Below are 18,286 nucleotides of genomic sequence, written 5' to 3'. Positions count from 1 at the left end.
AGAAATGAAAATACAAGAAAAAGAAAACAGGCGGCCTACCTCTGTACATGTAGAAAACTTGAAAGTCTTGAAGGTTGACCGGAAAACTCAAAGGCACGGCGAAGCTCTCGAAGATTTAAAGGAAAATACACTTTCTCTCTCTAGAAGCTCTGACTTCTCTCTAGAAAATGCAAAGTTCCAAAGTGCGAAAATGAGGTCAAACCCCTTGTATATATAGGCAAAATTTATGGAGGTAAGACGGTAAATTCATCTTTCCTGCCTAACAAAATTGAACGGTTATAATTTGAAAATTTAACCTAGAATTTGGAGGGGCAAAGAGCAACGCCGTTAGAATAGGCGGAAAAGAATACGGCCTAATAACGGCACGTCCGAAAATAAACGGATAAGAAAATAGAGCTAAAGCTCCCTCCGCAATAGTAAGACGACCGCAAACGAGATGGCCTACCGTTGCCCGCGCTATCCGTAAGGATGGGCGTTCGCTCTAAATTTTCAGGCGGACAAAAGCCACCTGTCAAAACCCTAATTCGCTCGTACGCCCCAAGACTATTTGAGGTCAGAGGAGTCGGCCTGTAAGCGTACGAGCCACCCCCTCTGAGGGGAAAATGTTGAGGGTAAAAATACCCTGTATACGTGGACCAGTCCCGTAGTGACACGTGGCCCAGTTATAGGGTGACATGTGTCATTTTGGAAAGATGCCACGCGTCCAGCTTAAGGGCATTCAACGGTTCATGCCAATCCCGTAGCGACACGTGGCTCAGTTAGTGGGTGACACGTGTCGTTACAGGAAGATGCCACGTGTTTAGGGCATGTGTTCCCCTTTATTCAGCACGCAAAAGAGGCCTAACAACGTCAGGGCCCAAATCCCGAGAAATATCAATGAAAGCCGCAAAACGGCGCTCCCAAAGTAACACGTGGCATCCGCTGATTGCGCAGCCAATCACGTCATGCAATTCTAGGGTACAAACCCTAGGATGGGGCACGAGTCCCACCCCTATAAATACCCCAATCATTTATGATGGGAGGGGGGGATTAAGACATTACAACAAAAAGAGCATTAAATAGCTCTAACTTCTCTCTACTTTCTCTCTCTAGCCTTTTCCGTTCCGATCACTAACTTGATCGTCGGAGGCGAATATTCCGACAACCGGAATATTTGTTGTTTTGAAGGTTGGACCGTCTCGTTGCCAGGAGAGCGTGACCAGTATCCAAGGAAATCCAAAAAACACCCGAAACAACATGTATAACACACAAGACACATAATCATACTTTTGATGCGTGAATTCCACGAAGCTATTCGACAGGCAAATCAGAAGAGAATAGAGCCCCAAGCGTTGCTCCTCTACTTAGTCCACGAGATTCGAACGAGCCGTCCACCAATACTAGATTGGTCGAGTGATTGAGGAAAACCGCGATCACCACTTTTACGGACAACCGACCACCGCACGAACCACCACCACCACGAGTCACCACCGTGCGCCGAGGAGTAGGAGAGAGCCGTGAGAGAGAGAGAGGACTTTGAGAGGGGTTGGGTTTCGTGTTTGCTAATTAGGGTTTTGATCAAATGATCAGTTAATTGCTTGCTTGCAAACCTAGGCACCTAGTCTATTTATAATCTCATTATAATTAGACTAGGGCACGAAGCCCAAAACCCCTTCTAGTCCTCCATATGGCCCGCCACCTAGAGTGATGAGGCCCATGATGGGCCTCATCCTCTAATGCTCGATCTAGCCCCTTTGTGTGACCTCATAGGATTCGTCCAATTGAGCTTTGGCCTATTTTACTAGTCCAAAGATCGTTAGTACCTCTAGTTATGGCAAAACGACGACCCAAATGTACGAACTTAATTATCTCCATAATTTGATCCAATTATATATCTAGTAATTGCATATGACTATAGACACCTAAAAATGATTCCCCAAAACCAAACCCGGTGATGAACAACCTTTCACCGCCATTATTGGTCGGGTTGAGTATTTAATCTTGGAGTGCTTAAATCCATATTTCCATTTCATAAACCAACCTAACTTCTAGCCCATTTCCCCAAACCATAACTTATTTTCCTCTTTCCGTGCCTTTAAACCCAAATAATTCATTTCGTGTCCTTTAAAATCATTCATTTCGTGTCCTTTTTATAAAAACGTTTAATCCAGTTTATTTTGGTCCATAATCTGGGTTCAATGATTGAATAGTTGGATGGGGCTTTAAAAGATCTTTCCAACGATAAATTATAAGCTCAAATCCGAGTTATAACGAATAAGTTATGGCCAATATATTAAATTAAGCCCAAACCGAACCGAAGCCCACCTTACCTACGACCCAATGATCATGTGGAGGGTCCAAATGATTTAATCAAATTACTAAACCAATTAGGATTAATTAGAAACTTATATAAGTTTCTAAAAGATCCTAATTATCCTTTTTGAAAAGATAAGATTAAAGAGTTTGAAATTGAATAAAACTCCTTTTTTAAAAAAGTCCTAATTTTATTCGAATTGAAAGACATTCAAAGATAGACAGATATTATTTTCGTGCCTCATAGTTTTTATCCAAATTTTATATGGTTAGATAGACCTTGAAATTACCTTTCCAATGATATATTATAATATCAATTCCGAGCTATAACGGAAAAGATATGAATAAAATATCAAACTCTATCCAAAACTGACACTGTCTCACTATTTCGTCCATATATTTTATTCTAAAAATATTTTAATCTGATTATAATTGGGTTAGAAAGTATACTTCAAGAGCTTTCCAATGATATCTTATTCATCTTATTCCGATTTCTGAATCAAAAGATATGATAAAAACAAAAACCGCAAAAACTGCAGTCTATCGAGTTTTATTCCGATTTAATTCGGATCTTATCTTAATTCTTCGACCCTTCTTTTTTTCTCTATAAATAGAGGTCATATCTCCCATTTTCAATCATCAACAAGCTTGATCATCAAATAATTCTCTTCTCCCTCTTTAGCCTAAACACTAGCCTCCCTATTCTTCCATAATACTTCCCTTAAGCACTCCAAGGAGTCCATACAATACCCGAGGTTCCGTCCTTAAACCAAGGCGTGAAAGGTATAATTAACTGAGGGTTTGGACCAAATTAACTCTAATTTTATTTAGTTTAACTGTTTCAATTTGATTTATATTTTAATTGAAGTTACTAACAGTTTATTCATGATGTAGCAATTTAAAGGAACACGCGGAAAGTGAGTAATTAATCACTTAATTACTCTTATTATTATTCTTATTGCTAGTATCATGATTAGGATTATTATTTGATTTGACTAACACTATTATTGAATTTATTGTTGAATTGCTTCCAATATTAATGTTTATTCTATTATTATTTATTGGTCACCATATTGCATGTTTAAAGGGAGTATGTAATTGAAAATCATGCCTAATAAGATAATTTGGACAACCGGTTTAGATTCCTTTTTAATCTTGTTGTTTAATCAAGTGATCACTAATATTTTAGAATTATATGTTGCATTAATATTCAACCAATTTAGCACAATAATAGTTTGGAATAAATTGAATCTTTATTTGTATGCCTTTGAGATCGCAGGAATCACTTTTCACATAAGAATCGAGTAGAGGCCAATACAAGCGAATGTGACTCCATGACTCACTTCGTACCATCATCCCCGATCCTCCTTTCGTGGTTCCGAACCATATGGAGTTAGTAATCTCATAGATTATGAATGGGGTGTAACCTTCACGGGTCAATCATTGTTGTCTATCGTTGTCCCTTAATCGTGGTTGCCTTAAATGATCCGTGAACGGTTTACAAGTTCCTTAAAAACTTGTTGGCGGCTCTCTACTTTGCTTTTGTCCCTAATTGTTGTCCCTAATCGTAATGTCAATTCCCACTTCCTATGAGTGTCAAGCATATTTACCACATGCTTTAACGTAGGCGCACTTCGAGCGACGCCTACAACGACGAAAACATAAATCCTTCAGAATTAATCACCGGTTGTTTAAGAGGAGGTTTTGGCTATTTGAGAGGATATGATGTTTGTGAGGAGAAAAGCCCATTAACAATCTTGGATTTTTTTATCCCTAAGAACAAAGAAGATCGAGCCAGTGGAGGAAAAATGTTGGTAGGTGAGGGGTGAAAGGTAGGCTTATTAAGGGAACTAGGTACCAATTTAGCAAACCTTCTCTTCTTTTTAGAGCAGGGATTTGATACCCAGTCTTGGATTCGATGCTTTGAAAATTGAAAATAGTCTACGAATTGGCCAAGAACTAGATGAAGGTGGAAGCCGAAATTTTGGGGTTTACAATCAGATGAATTTCGACTTGAGTTATCGGAAAATTGGGATTCCGTCATATTAATTGAAAAGGGGAAAAATGAAACTAGGGAAATCGAAAGCGTTAAAATAGGATTACCGAACTGAGTACGAAAATTAAAATCAACTAAAGAACTTGGGTCTACGAAAATTCCACTGATCTTGATTCCAAGAGCTTACTTTAATTTTAATTTGCTGAAATTGGAAGTCGGTGACGAAGGTGGGAGAAGCTCTAGTTTCATAGAGAGAGAATCTCTCTTATAGAGAGAGAAATTGTAACAAGTATACATCAACTAACTTACTAAAATATAAACATTACTAAGAGACCCATAGTCCTAACACGACCTGATATATGGGTTAGTCCATGCATGAGCTCCACTGATCAACGACTTTTTCCTAACTCGTTCTAGACATAACCCGCTTGCATGACACATGGGTTTACACGATATAACCCATGCCCAACTTTAGTAGTATAGTAGACCTGTCAATCCTGACCCGACACAAATGACCGATATGCAACTCAAATTATTGACCTGAACTTACCCGACCCAACTAGTATCCAATCCGAAGTGGATGGAGTTAACCCAAACGTGACCCGATGCATGCCCGAATGACCCTACCGAATAATGACCCGAAACCCGCAATTGACCTGACCCAAAGTGACCCCTTCCGATTTTAACCCGAATTGATTCACCCAAACGCACACGACCCGAAGTGACCTGACCCGATACATGAAGTGAATAGGATTAAATAGTGAATTACTAATTCTAGATTCTTACTTAGGTAGTCACTTTTTTTTATTGTGAACCCTTTATTTTCTAATTATTATAAGTTATTATATATATAAAAAAAAAGAGAATTTTATCACACAACTTTTTTTAGTGAATTTCTTTTTGGTCACCAATCCTAAAACCGACCCGAACTGACTCGACCCGACCCGAACTAATCTAGCCCAAACTTGACTCGATACGAATTTGACCCAAAAACTGGTCTAGCAAATTGTTCCGACCTGAATTGACACGACCCAAATTGGCTCGACTCGAATTTGACCTGATCTGAGCTTAACCCAAAGTGTTGTCCTGAAATCCAAATTGACTCGATCCGACCCAACCCGACCTAAATATTTGCTGATACGAAATTGACCTGTCCCAAACTTGACTTGAATGACCCGTTTGCTAGGTTCTGAGAAAAAATTAATGGAAAGAAAAGGGAAGAAGAAGATCACGTGCCTTAGACATGATTATATATCTCAAAGACCAAAATAAGAAAGGAAAAAAAAAACAAAAGAAAATAAAAATAAAAAAACTAAAAGAAAGAAAATAATAACGTTGAGAAATTTTTGAAAATGAATCCCTCTCAACTCCAACCCCTCTTTTCCCTCTTCAAATCAAATCTCTTCTTCCTTCTCTCTTTCTCTCTCTTCTCTTCTCAAATGAACTTCAACTCCAACTCCAAACAACCCTAAACAACCACCGCAACAACCACCGTCAACCGCCGCAACAACATCCGACCAATCAAATGCAAGAACTCTTCGGATCAGTTCGTCGATCCTTAGTCTTCCGAACTTCAAATTCTGCCTCCCCAACCACCGACACCGACGTCGGTTTCGGTGGTTTTGTCGATAAAATTGGCTCCTCAATCCGTAAATCACGCATCGGATTGTTCGCGACAAAGTCCCCAGTTCGAGCACTTCCGTATTCTCCGGCGAAGGAGAATATGCCGCCGTCAAGTAAAGATGAAGCTCCGCCTATTCGATGGCGGAAAGGGGAGTTGATTGGTTGCGGCGCTTTTGGGAGGGTTTATATGGGAATGAATATTGATTCTGGGGAATTACTTGCTGTTAAGCAGGTTTGATGATTAGGGTTTATTGTTTTTGAGTTTTTGAATTTGAATTTGTGTTGGGAAATTGTGGGTTTTTGATTTTGTGAATTGGATTTTAATTTGCAGGTTTCGATTGCTTCTGGTGGTGCGTCTAGAGAGAAAACTCAGGTTAGGGAATTAATTCAGGGTTTTTTTGATGAATTTGAAATTAGGGATTGATTTCTCTTGATCTATTGATTTTAGTTGAATTTGAAATGGAATTGTCAAATTGAGACTTGATTGATTATGCAATTCGCAATTTTTACTGTCTTGGATGCTTAATTTTGTGAATTCGTCTTGTTCGGATCATTAGTATTGATTTATTAGTTCATTAGTATTGGTTTATTAGTTTGATTCTTATTGTTACCTGTTTTAAGATACAAGATTATCTAAATTCTGCTCCTATTTGATTGTTTGATTTATTTTTGTTTCGAAAATGAGGGTAGGCTCACATAAGGGAGCTGGAAGAGGAAGTGAAGCTGCTAAGGAATCTATCACATACAAATATAGTTGTAAGTATTTTATCTTTTCATGTAACAAAATACGAATAGTGCTGGAGTCTGAGCTTAATTTCCATGCCAGAGATATTTGGGGACTGCAAGAGAGGAGGAGGCTTTGAATATTCTACTGGAATTTGTTCCTGGTGGATCCATTTCCTCACTTCTTGGCAAGTTTGGATCATTTCCGGAATCTGTAAGTTTTTGCTCCATCTAGTGTCTTGAATTTTCATAATTTCTGCTTCTAAAAGATGTTGAGCTCATTATTCCGGATCATACTTTCTGGTTTTGTCCTGACCAGGTCATAAGAATGTACACTAAGCAGTTGCTACTGGGGTTAGAATATCTGCATAAGAACGGCATTATGCATAGGGATATTAAGGTATTGCTGTGATGCATATAGATCATTGCTCATCAATCTCTCTATTTCTGATCGTTTTCAAAGTATGTGTGGTGTTTACACATTCCGTTAATGATGTAGGGTGCAAACATTTTAGTTGACAATAAAGGATGTATTAAACTTGCTGATTTTGGTGCTTCCAAGAAAGTTGTTGAGCTGGTACAAATTTATTCCATTCTTATCTTTGCTTGTCTTCATAAACACGTTACTTTGTAAGTGATTGGTAGCTGATCTCACGCTGATTGATTCGTTCTGTATGAATATTTTTGCACTGACAGGCTACAATGACCGGGGCGAAGTCAATGAAGGGTACTCCACATTGGATGGCACCTGAAGTTATTCTTCAGACTGGACATAACTTGTGAGGATTATATTTAAATCTAATTAAATTTTTCTCGCCAGTTCCCACGCCAAAAGAAACTCATTCATTTAGCTATTTGACTTAGTCATCTTTAAGTTCAACTTTCCAATTAGAAGCAATCTTTTTGTTTGATCTCAAAGAATTGCGTCAGTTGGAAAAGATTTTGAACTTGTTTGAATGGCTTGACTGCCAGAATGGAAAAAATGAAAAGGCCTTTGGATGGCAGCATGTGGAATATTGCATGTTATTTGAACTCAGTAGTAATATCGAGGTTTATTACAAGATTTGACCTTATATGTTTCTCTTAAAACTCCCTCAAGTGCGCATATACCAGAAATCAGAATAATTTATATTTAAGGAGTCTGATAGGGCTGGATTGATGTTTTATATTTTAATGATGGATATCCAAATAATATTTAGTGTACATTTTATAAAATTTAATAGACAACTATACTGATTTGAGATCTCTGGAGCTCATGCTTACAACTGTTTAATACCTCAGTTCTGCTGATATATGGAGTGTCGGTTGTACGATCATTGAAATGGCCACAGGAAAGCCTCCATGGTGCCAGTATCAGGAGGTAACTCTACCTCACATTCACACGACTTTAGATTTCTGGTCATAATGTTTACCAATATGTCAATGTTGTGTTTTTGCACTTTGTTTTCCCAGTTTGACATTTTTAGTCTCTGTTTTTTTAGGTGCAAGCTTTGTTCCATATTGGGACCACTAAGTCTCATCCTCCCATCCCCGAACACCTTTCAGCCGATGCAAAGGATTTTTTGATTAAATGCTTACAAAAGTAAGACTGTTTTGTTGTCTCTTACAGCGACCTGATGTTTCGTTTAAGAACTATATTTTTCCGCGCACTTATGCACACTATCTCAACCCCATGATTTATTTTTTTGGTGACAGGGAACCATACTTAAGGGCATCTGCTTCAGAACTTCTACAGGTACTTCTCATACTTTCTGCAGTTCAATTGAGTTCTTTTCAATTTAAAATGGGGCCATGAAATAGGATGCTTTACTGTCAACTTTCTGGGATCTCCACTTGCTATTCTCCTCATCACCTTTGCATCTTCCTGCCATGTTATTCAGAGAAGCCACTGAAATTTCTGCAGCATATTTTGTCTTAACTATTATATAACTGTACTATAATTGTGGCAATTTTATGCAGCATCCTTTTGTCACTGGAGAATATCGGGAATCTCAACCTGGTTTTCGTCGTTCAGTTATGGTTAGTTCAATCTGAATGGCTATTTGGTTTATTTTACTCTCTTTGCTTGCTACTCAAACAAGTTATTGTGGCCCTCCAGGAAAATAGTGGAAACCAAACCGCAACTACACCAATAGACCAGAAGAGCATGTAAGTGCTTTTACATCTTTTTTTCCTCGAACAAACCTTAGCGTTCAAGTTGATTGTGAATTAATGTGGACTCTGAAGGATTCATTCAATGCTGCAGGAGAAGCAACGTAATGAGGTCAATAAGCGGTGGACTAAAAGATATTTGCAATATGGGTAGTGTGAGGTGCTCAACGGTTTACCCTGACAAATTCTCTGGTACAAGTCCTCTATGGGGCACAAACACTAGTGATGATGACATGTGTATAATAGATGATAAAGATGACTTTGCAGTATGTTCATCAGCACAATCAAACCCTACAATGCTTGCGGATGACTTCAGTAAGGTAACACATTTTATATATTCATACTATGAAATAAAAAGCTTTATGTTCTATAAATTGTAATGAGTTTACTGACATAAACTTTGAATAAATTAGAGTTTCAATCCTATGTGCGAGCCAAATGATGATTGGCCATGTAAATTTGATGATAGTCCCGAGGTTGGAAGAAGCAACATTGACTTGTTTCCTAGGGAAGACTGTGGAACTGCTGAAGCATCTTGCAATGTAGGAACTGAGTTTACATTTCCTAGTGAAGCATTGGGTGATGACGATGAAGAAGTTACTGAGTCAAAGATTCAGGCATTCTTGAACGAAAAGGTAAAAAAATTTCATTCGTGAAATGTCCATATTCCCTCTATATGCAGGTGCCAGATTTTGGTCATTCTGAATGTCATCTATGACTTTGATGTACTTTTATTAAACTATTTCTTGAATCACTCAGGCGTTCGATCTCAAGAAACTTCAAGAAGAGTTCTATAATAATACAATAAATGTAGCCTCCCCAAAAGCTTTTAGGGGCATAGACAGTGATGCTGCTAGTAATTTACCTTCCAAAATTAAGTCGCCTGCACCCGTACCCAGTCGACGACTGTCTACTGCAGCTGATGTTTCCAAGAATGTGAGTCCTGCAAGTCACAGCAGACCTGTCCTAGATATGGATGGTCCCAGAGAGCAGCCTTTAAAGGAGCTTCCTGAGATCAGAGAGATACAGAAAGAAGGACATAGTTCAAGGTTTGTGAATGGCATAAGTTTCTTGTTTTTACTCTTTTATTTATTTTTATTTTTTTGAATTGTTCTGATGGTAGAGATCTTGCGCTTGCAGTCCTAGCTTTTCTGAAAGACAAAAGATATGGAAGGAAGAACTCGACAAAGAACTTGAGATGGAAAGAGGCAAGTATTTCATTTGCATTTTAAGTTAGTAACTTACACCAGTGACCCGGCATGCAAGCTGAATTGGTTTTCCTTGCATTTTAACTCTTAAACATTGACTGGTTTCTTTTCTGTCAAACTAACTGCACCTAGAATCTTAAGTAGACTATTCACTGTTAATTCATTTATGACATTAGTTTGATTTCACACAATGATTACCAACATAACATGCTCTTTTTTTTTTTCCCCTTCTGCAAGAACATGTTCATTGAAACTAGACATATGTAAATCACGGCGTATGCAGCTTCTTTGGTTATGGGATTTGGGATTTTACTCATAAGAAAACATGCTCCAACCCACACCATTTCAGAGCAGGGTAGAGGCTAGAGCATGTACTGAGATTAAATCAATACATATGAAGATATTATAGGTCTGGAGACACCATGGTTATTCTCATTTAAAGATACTAGTTGCTAAGCTTGTAGATCCTATTGGGAAGGAAATAATAATACTTTTATTGGAATAAACTATGTCCAAGAATGATGGCTAAGACTTCTGTGTTATTAGGCACGGCAATAGTCTCTTTCCCCAGTATAGTCACAAAACATAATGCAAAGCAACCTCCTTACAGCCAAGGTCGTGTACTTTTCTCACTGAAACTGCACAAACCAGACCCTCCATAATTAAAATCCAGGCACTGCTATTTTCATCATGAAACTTCTCAAGCTCCTTTCACGCCTGGATTTGTAGGTATTATCCGCCATAGAAACCTTAAGAAGTCTGCTTCTGGATTTTTACCATTTCAGTTTTCTTCTTAAACTGCTCCTCTGAATCTTCCAACAAAGCAGTATCTTATGCTATAGCTAATGCATAAAAGAAACTTCAAAATTTCTTGCCTCACTGACTTGCATAAACACAAAAAAATGCACTAGTAAGAACTAAATTTGATGATTACCCTCCTGATCAAGATATTACCCACGACTATTCTGATGAGTACACCTATCCTAGTACAATAAACCTATACCAAGGCCCTCAATACAGCATCCCAAACAATTTTATGTCTAGCATGTCTATGCTCTTCTTGCACCTCATTACACTCTTTTCATGCCAAGCTGCATATTCTTAAATCACTATCACCTTTAAGATACTCGACATTGTAGAGTGGGTATGAAATCCTTATTTGGCACTTCCTTCTTTTGTGGACACCTCATATATAGCTACATATTAGTTGAGAGAAAATATTATTGGAAGGGGGAATAGAAGTAAAGTACTCATAGATGGTCTAGAGATTGGAATTTAAAGAAGTATCTAACCCAATACGAAATTAATGAAACAAAAGCTTTGAGCGAGTCTGATCTAAAGATTAAACAAAATGAGATTAGCTAAATGAGTCACAAATGACTGAAAGAGGAGGTGGAATTTGAAACAAATCATAAGCTTGAGATTACCAAAAGAAAAAAAAAAAAAAGAAAAATTCCTATTGTTATCATCAAATTTGAATTGTATTAACAAAGAGCTTCATTTATTAAAAACATATTTAAACAGGAAGCCACAGAGGGGCTGGCATTTTCCTTCTAAAATTTTTACAACTCTAGAAGGATTAGTTCATTCAATAGGAGGGGGGGGGGGGGGGGGGGGGGGGAAGTTGATTCCTTTTCACATTTTTCTTTCGAAGGCTTGTCGTATTTCATTGTGTCTGTTGAATACTTGAATTTCCCATGCCTAGAAGTCTTACCAAACTAGTGGGCCTCCAAAACTATACTTTTGTGCATATGAATCTGCTGGATGATTAGTAAGTGAGATCTGTCTGCATCTCTGCTGCAAAAAAGGGTCTTAGTCAATCATCTGAGATCTTCTCAACTCAATTCTCCCTTGTATTTATGGTCCTGATCATATAAAGCTCCATTGCAGAGAGACTAGCAGAAAGATTGCGGCAGGCAGGGGGGAAGACCTCATCTCCAAACAAGCGGGTTCCTAGTCAACAGAGGGAACGATTACCTTTTGCATCACCGCCTAAATGAGTACATGTTTTTTAATGTCTCTGGCAATGATGCTTCGAGGAAGACGTGCTTGCCAGGAAAGCACGAATGTATCTAGCAGTATTTTTGGTAAAGAAAGTTGTGTGTTAAATAATACTCCATATAGCGACCACCTAGCAGTCTTTCCATGAATAGCAGGTCTGCCAGTTGATCAATTGTATCAGTCTTCTGGAGGGTGTGAAGAGGCTGACAAATCACATCTTCATTCAGTGTTTTGTAATTTCTTACTTCTGCTTAAGCGCGATTTGTATGTTTTATGCTGAATATTAAGGATGTGATATTGAGTTTTTCTTTAGCGATGATGATGTTATAGCAATGTATAAAGGCATTGATAACGGTTGAATGTATAGTGGCTCCAGAAGTTGCTTGTTTGCTTTAATCACTAAGAGCTTAAATCCCACTTTTTTCTCACTTATGCATCAGGATTTCATTGTTTGATTTATTAGCATTTTGACACTTAAAGTTTTGTCAAACATACTCTTGGTAACTCTTCAAGACCATGAATCTAACATGTATTGCATAACTCTTCATGATATATGAATTAAGGCTCCTGAATATGTTGATTATCAGTCAATTGATCCATTTAAACTAACTATATAAGTTTAAAACATTCATGCCAGTGTTATGTTTGGAAACTGAACTATTTGCTCTTGGTCCATCATCAAGTTGTCTTTAAAGTCAAAGCATCACCGCTTCCAATTTCCGACCACTAATCTTAGTTTCCCTTGGAGTGAAAATATGCCATACATACTCATTCAAACACAATGACACCAGTTTGTACGAGCGTTTGTCGTTTTGATGCATTTCATGGGTTTGCAATCTAGGATGTAGTTATGGTCTGGGATAAGAATTGGGGTGTTCGAGATTGTTGCTTTTGGGTTAGAACACTATAATTGAAGGCAAGTAAGACTAGTTGAAATTAAGGCAACTAATTTACTATGTTAGTAGTAGCTAGTCATCATTCCCAACCATGAAATGTGTCAAACGCGGGTCTGGGCCGCACCCGCAAACTAAGAGAGAGAGTCCACTTCACAAGTCCAAGGAGGTTCCATCCCAAAACCATATGGCAATAGGAGGAGTAGCCCCTTAGCCTTATAAAGTGTTTAACTCTCTCTTCTTCAACCAATGTGGGACACTTACATGTGGTGACACTTGAGAGGTTTATTCTTCAACAAAATGCTTGAAGAATGTTGAGCTTAAATTGACATCATCACTTATATAATATGCAAATATGCAATCTGCTCGTGAATAAAAGTAAAATCAAATTGTAAGTGATTATTGTAATATGGAGTTAACTTTTTTTAGGATCTTTATTGTAAATGTAAATTAACTCTCAAGTATAAAAGTAAATTTTCAATATTCCTATTAGTTGGTTAAAACATCAAACTCAATAGTCATATTCGTTGCTTTATTTTATTTTTCTCCTTACTATATGAAAAAATGTTACTCGTTTGGACATTTTCAAGTTTTAGTTAGCAATTTCACGTGTTCTATGATCATAGACTAATAAACATTATGTAATGGAAATGGCTTGAAAAGGTTATTTGTTCCTGAAAAGTTGTTTTGATTCTTGGACACCCACTTAAATCATATGGATTTTGTTGTCCACAATCATGCATTGTTTGACCAATAGATTAAAAGTTTATTGAAAGTTAGTCTACCAATGGATTAATGCATTGTTTGTTGAATGAGTGAGCGACTTATTTAAGGAGGAGCGGCATTCCTTAAAATCTAGTGCTCTTGGTTGGTAACATAGTCCTTTTAACCCGATACACAAATATGTTAATTGAACTATATACCTCAGTTAATGATGTTCTTAAGATCATGTGATAGAATTAAAAGGATTTTACGTTTATAGGGGGAGTATTGAAGTATAGTCTTTCCAATTAAGCAACAGATAATTAAGTATCTTTCGCTGATAAAAGATAAAAGAGTTAAACATTTACAATACTAAAAGATTAATCTTTATATTGCCATATGGACTATCTGCCAATTAAAATAAAAGATACAGAAAAAGTATACATATATAAATATGGTTTGGAAGTTTTTCCAACTTAGAGTTATTGACAAAAGACTTAATCCTTGTAATATATGACATTAGTTCCTTGTTACCAACTTACTAATCTAGATATCGATACACCAGAATATAAATTCCTAATATTTTATCCTCATTTATTTATATTACAAAATAAAAAAATATCTCATAGTTCAACGATTATTGTCAATTAAGTGGGATTAAAAATCATTCATGGAATGCAAAAAAATCTTAACTTAGAAGTCTTAACTTAAGAAAAAAATCCTCTTGTTATAATCATATTTCACACGAGAGACATTTTCTATAAGGCTTCCATGATGAATGCAAAAAAGGTAAATAATTATGAAAGACAAGCTTTTAAAAGGGCTTTTTGAAAAGAAAGATACTAGTAGCTAGGGTCCTCCCTCTTGTTGTTGCATATTGTTGAATTGAATAGAGAGGTATACGGAAAACTGAAGAGTACTTATCCATTGTCTTGACAACGATTTTATGCCAAAAAGTTTGGATTTGCATATTCTCAATGGATTTCACTTTTACTAGCTAGGTCTTTGTGTCTCCCATCAATTGGCTCAATTTTATTTTGTTTTCCTTTTTCTCATTTCCCTTTGAATTGAAATACATTGTTACTTGAAAGATAAAATGTTTTATTTCAAATATTTGGTAACGCAATCAGTGGCGGAGTTAGTTTTTATGTAACATTATGGATTCTAAGTTAAACACATATACTATGTTCCCTGCCATAATTAAAGGGCCAAAGGGCTAAGGTTGGATATATGAATTATGTTATATTGTGCTTTGAATAAAATGACTTAAGTCGTCCATATTTATTAGGGTTTATAGCACAAACCTTGGAATACTATATTATTTACATATTATGTCATGAATGTTGCAAATTCAACTAGTGGCGGAAACACAAATTCGAGCTCTAGTTCCCATGTGTAGAGTAGAATATATTTACTTTTAAATTAGAATCTTTTGCTTGATTATGGTGTGCCTCAAGGTTCAAACTAACACAATCAAGTATTTCATATAAATTTTCTACAGAAACATGTGAGATTAAATTAGTAATATACTAATATCTCTGTATCTAGCTTCATATCGCCCCTCTTCCTTTTCACCAAAAAAAAAATATCGCCCCTCTTCCACCTTTTGCTTTGTTTTTGGACTATATGGCCATTTTTCTTTATTCCTAATTTTTTTGACTAGGAGACAATAATCACTATACCATTTTAGGGTTTTTTTAGACATGTAATAAAGGGGAGCAAAGAGAAGAAGCTTTCTTTGTAAGGGTGTGGTGACCATGATCCATTTTGAAGATTATGAGATCTTCAAGCATAAGGTTTTTGATTTTGATCGTTCATTAACAACACGCTTCTTCAAAAATTGGAGGCCATTGTTCATTAGAAGTGGTCCCTATAAATCTATATAATAGACTTATGATCTCTACTCCGTATCTACATACAACTTGTATATCTAGTAACTGAAATGAAACAATGAAACAATTTTTTCTTTTTTTGTGCTTTTATGATGTGATAAAAATCTTATTGACAACAAGATGTTTACGCACAAATACAAAATGTAGAGAATATACAAGTTCAGAATTGCATTGCACCAATTGCCATTGTTTTAGATCGAGGATCAATAATAATTTGATGTGCATTTCTTCCCACCCTAACTTATAATAGTTGCATTATTAAGGAAAAGTGTGGCAACATCGATCTACATGATGGAAATGAAATGAAATTGAATGAAATGCATGAATTAATTTTAAAGTCATTTAACTATTGAATTAATACAACAAGTTCTAATAAATATACATAAATTATATTTTTACATAATTTGAATTCCTGTTTTTGGCATCAGTTTTGGTTTCCAGTTTCCTGTTTTTTTGAAAATCAAAAACCAAAAACAGGAAACAAGAAAAAGGTGTTTCTACTTTTTTGTTGTCAGATTTCAAAATTATCATGATTTTAATAAGTTTAAATAATTTTTGATTCATTATGGGGCATATATCATATACTTTTAAAAAACAAAAAACCAAAAAACAAAAAACCACAGTAATGCCAAACCAACCCCTTTTTTTTTCGGGCACGGAGAATAAGTTAAGTCCTCCATTCATTAATACTTGCATGCAACACTTTCCTCTTTTGGCCATTATTTAATAATTTTAGCATTTTTTTTATTTTAACATATAAAGCCTATATCATAATATTATTTTACTCCCTCACTAGCTCTGCTTACAAAAATCACCTATTATTAGGGCAGCTAATGCGCGCACCGTAGCTAGTTGTATTCGAAAGTTCTTCTGGTTTGACCTTAAATCACAAATTTAGTTGTTGATATGTAAACAACTATATTTAGGGGTATAAGTGTCCAAGACAACTAACATTAATGAAAGAAAATAAATGAACATTTTTAGGGTATAGTTGTCCAAACACTACTCATTAATAAAAATTTGTACCCATTAATGAAGATATATATGTAAGTATCCATTTTAAAGGATATAATTGGCATCACACTATTGAATTGATAAGAGCAATCTTATACTTTTTATAAGGTAGGGATAAAATTCAATCTATTAGTAACTTCACTTGTATTGTACTAAAATTATATCTCTCTTCCACAATTTAAAAAAAAAAATGGTTTATACCCTTACTCTACTTGTACATTAATTCCTTAATTCATTCAATAATAACAACAAACCTTCTTATAACAATTAAACTCACTATCTCTCTTTTACAATTTTTTAATACTCCAACTACCCCACTTACCTCATATTTTATTCAAGTCAATTAAATTGCCTAAAATTATGTGCCGGTCAAATTGTAACACTTAAAAAAACACGGAGGGAGTATAATACTCACACTGATTTTGACCATGAAAAACTTTGGATGGTTTTGTGGTTTCTTAAGTTGGAGACATGAGATGTATATCGTGCAATGGTTACTTCAAATATGTAATAATAATGTATGTTGTTATTGTTGTAGCATGTAGATTAGACCATATATATCCATTTCAAACAAGTTTATTAAAGCTTCCTTCAATTCATCCTAAAAGTATTGCAAGTGACAAAGAAAATTTGCATGACTAGGAGACAAAACACCCCTCAATAACAAACTTTCACAAATGGAGACACCACCACTATTAACTAACATAAAGTAAACCTCAATAAAGTTGTAAATAATGTAAATACCAAATACTACATAAATAACAAAATATGTTCACCACTAGCGAAAGCACAAAATAGGTAATGTTTTATTCCAAGAATGGTTTTGTCATTCCCCCGTTTGGCCGTATATGAGTAACACTAGTAAAAATTGGACTATCAATCTATCATAATGGAGGTGTCAATGCTAATTTTTTGGAGCGGAAGATCACGAGCAAGCCTCAATTTATCTACTAGACAGATACGAAAGTAAATCAAATGACATATATATTAGTAAATAGGTCAACCGCTTTGATTTTCATTTAATATAGAACACAACATTAAGTTGATTTTATTACAAAAATGTCATACTGATTGAAGAAAATTTGTTGGTTTATGTACAAAATAGTCACTTCATTTGCATATTTTGTTTATCGGGTTGTTTTATTTCGTAAATAACATATATCTCGTGTATTAGCACGAGTACACTAAAGTAATATTAAAAGTAGAGTAAATAATATACTAATAATAATAATAAGAAATAAATAAACTAGCTAGACGAATAGAAAGGCAAAATATTCAGACAAAGAATAAGACATCTTATATTATTATTCCCTCAAATATTTTTCTCTTGTTTCTTTGAAAATCTATCTTTGGTCATTTTATCCGAGTCATTGTACAAGGGAAAGGATAAAGATATAGAATTGAGGATTGGTGGTCGAGTCAGAAATTGAGCCAATTACATGAATTTTGGATGCCAATCTAGTTGAATGGACGCCGTAACTCCACGGTTGGCCACTGATTTTTTACCTTTACATATAAGCACCATGTGATTTATTCTATGCTTATATAGTACACTCGTATAAAAAGTTATACTTTCTATGTTAAATTATGCTCTCATTCTTATTTATATATGGTTGTTACTTCTACTTGATCATGTGGTCCTAATCTCATAACAATGGAAACAATGTGTGAATGGTGTAAAAAGGTTAAATTCAAGTTGATATCACGGATTGGTCTAAGTTACATGTAACGTCGGTATATTGATATAGTTAGGGTTGTAATTTAATTAAATGAGTCGACAATTCGACATGG

The 18,286-nt window shown here is 35.7% G+C and overlaps 1 protein-coding gene across 1 annotated transcript; it reads left to right on the top strand.

Moving 5' to 3' along the window:
- Positions 1-5,580: 5,580 nt before the first annotated feature.
- Positions 5,581-12,390, top strand: LOC145630579 (mitogen-activated protein kinase kinase kinase NPK1-like). Its single transcript, XM_081682821.1, has 17 exons — positions 5,581-6,143; positions 6,243-6,284; positions 6,602-6,667; positions 6,738-6,848; positions 6,954-7,034; positions 7,134-7,211; positions 7,331-7,413; positions 7,916-7,994; positions 8,116-8,216; positions 8,330-8,369; positions 8,594-8,653; positions 8,733-8,782; positions 8,880-9,105; positions 9,199-9,420; positions 9,545-9,834; positions 9,926-9,993; positions 11,884-12,390. Exons 1-17 carry the CDS (start codon positions 5,814-5,816, stop codon positions 11,991-11,993), a joined length of 2,037 nt encoding a protein of 678 aa, XP_081538947.1. The 5' UTR covers positions 5,581-5,813; the 3' UTR covers positions 11,994-12,390.
- Positions 12,391-18,286: the final 5,896 nt, after the last annotated feature.

Source organism: Chenopodium album, chromosome 5 (assembly GCF_948465745.1).
Source record: "Chenopodium album chromosome 5, dcCheAlbu1.1, whole genome shotgun sequence".
NCBI lineage: Eukaryota > Viridiplantae > Streptophyta > Magnoliopsida > Caryophyllales > Amaranthaceae > Chenopodium > Chenopodium album.
This window is presented reverse-complemented; position numbering and strand designations above follow the sequence as displayed.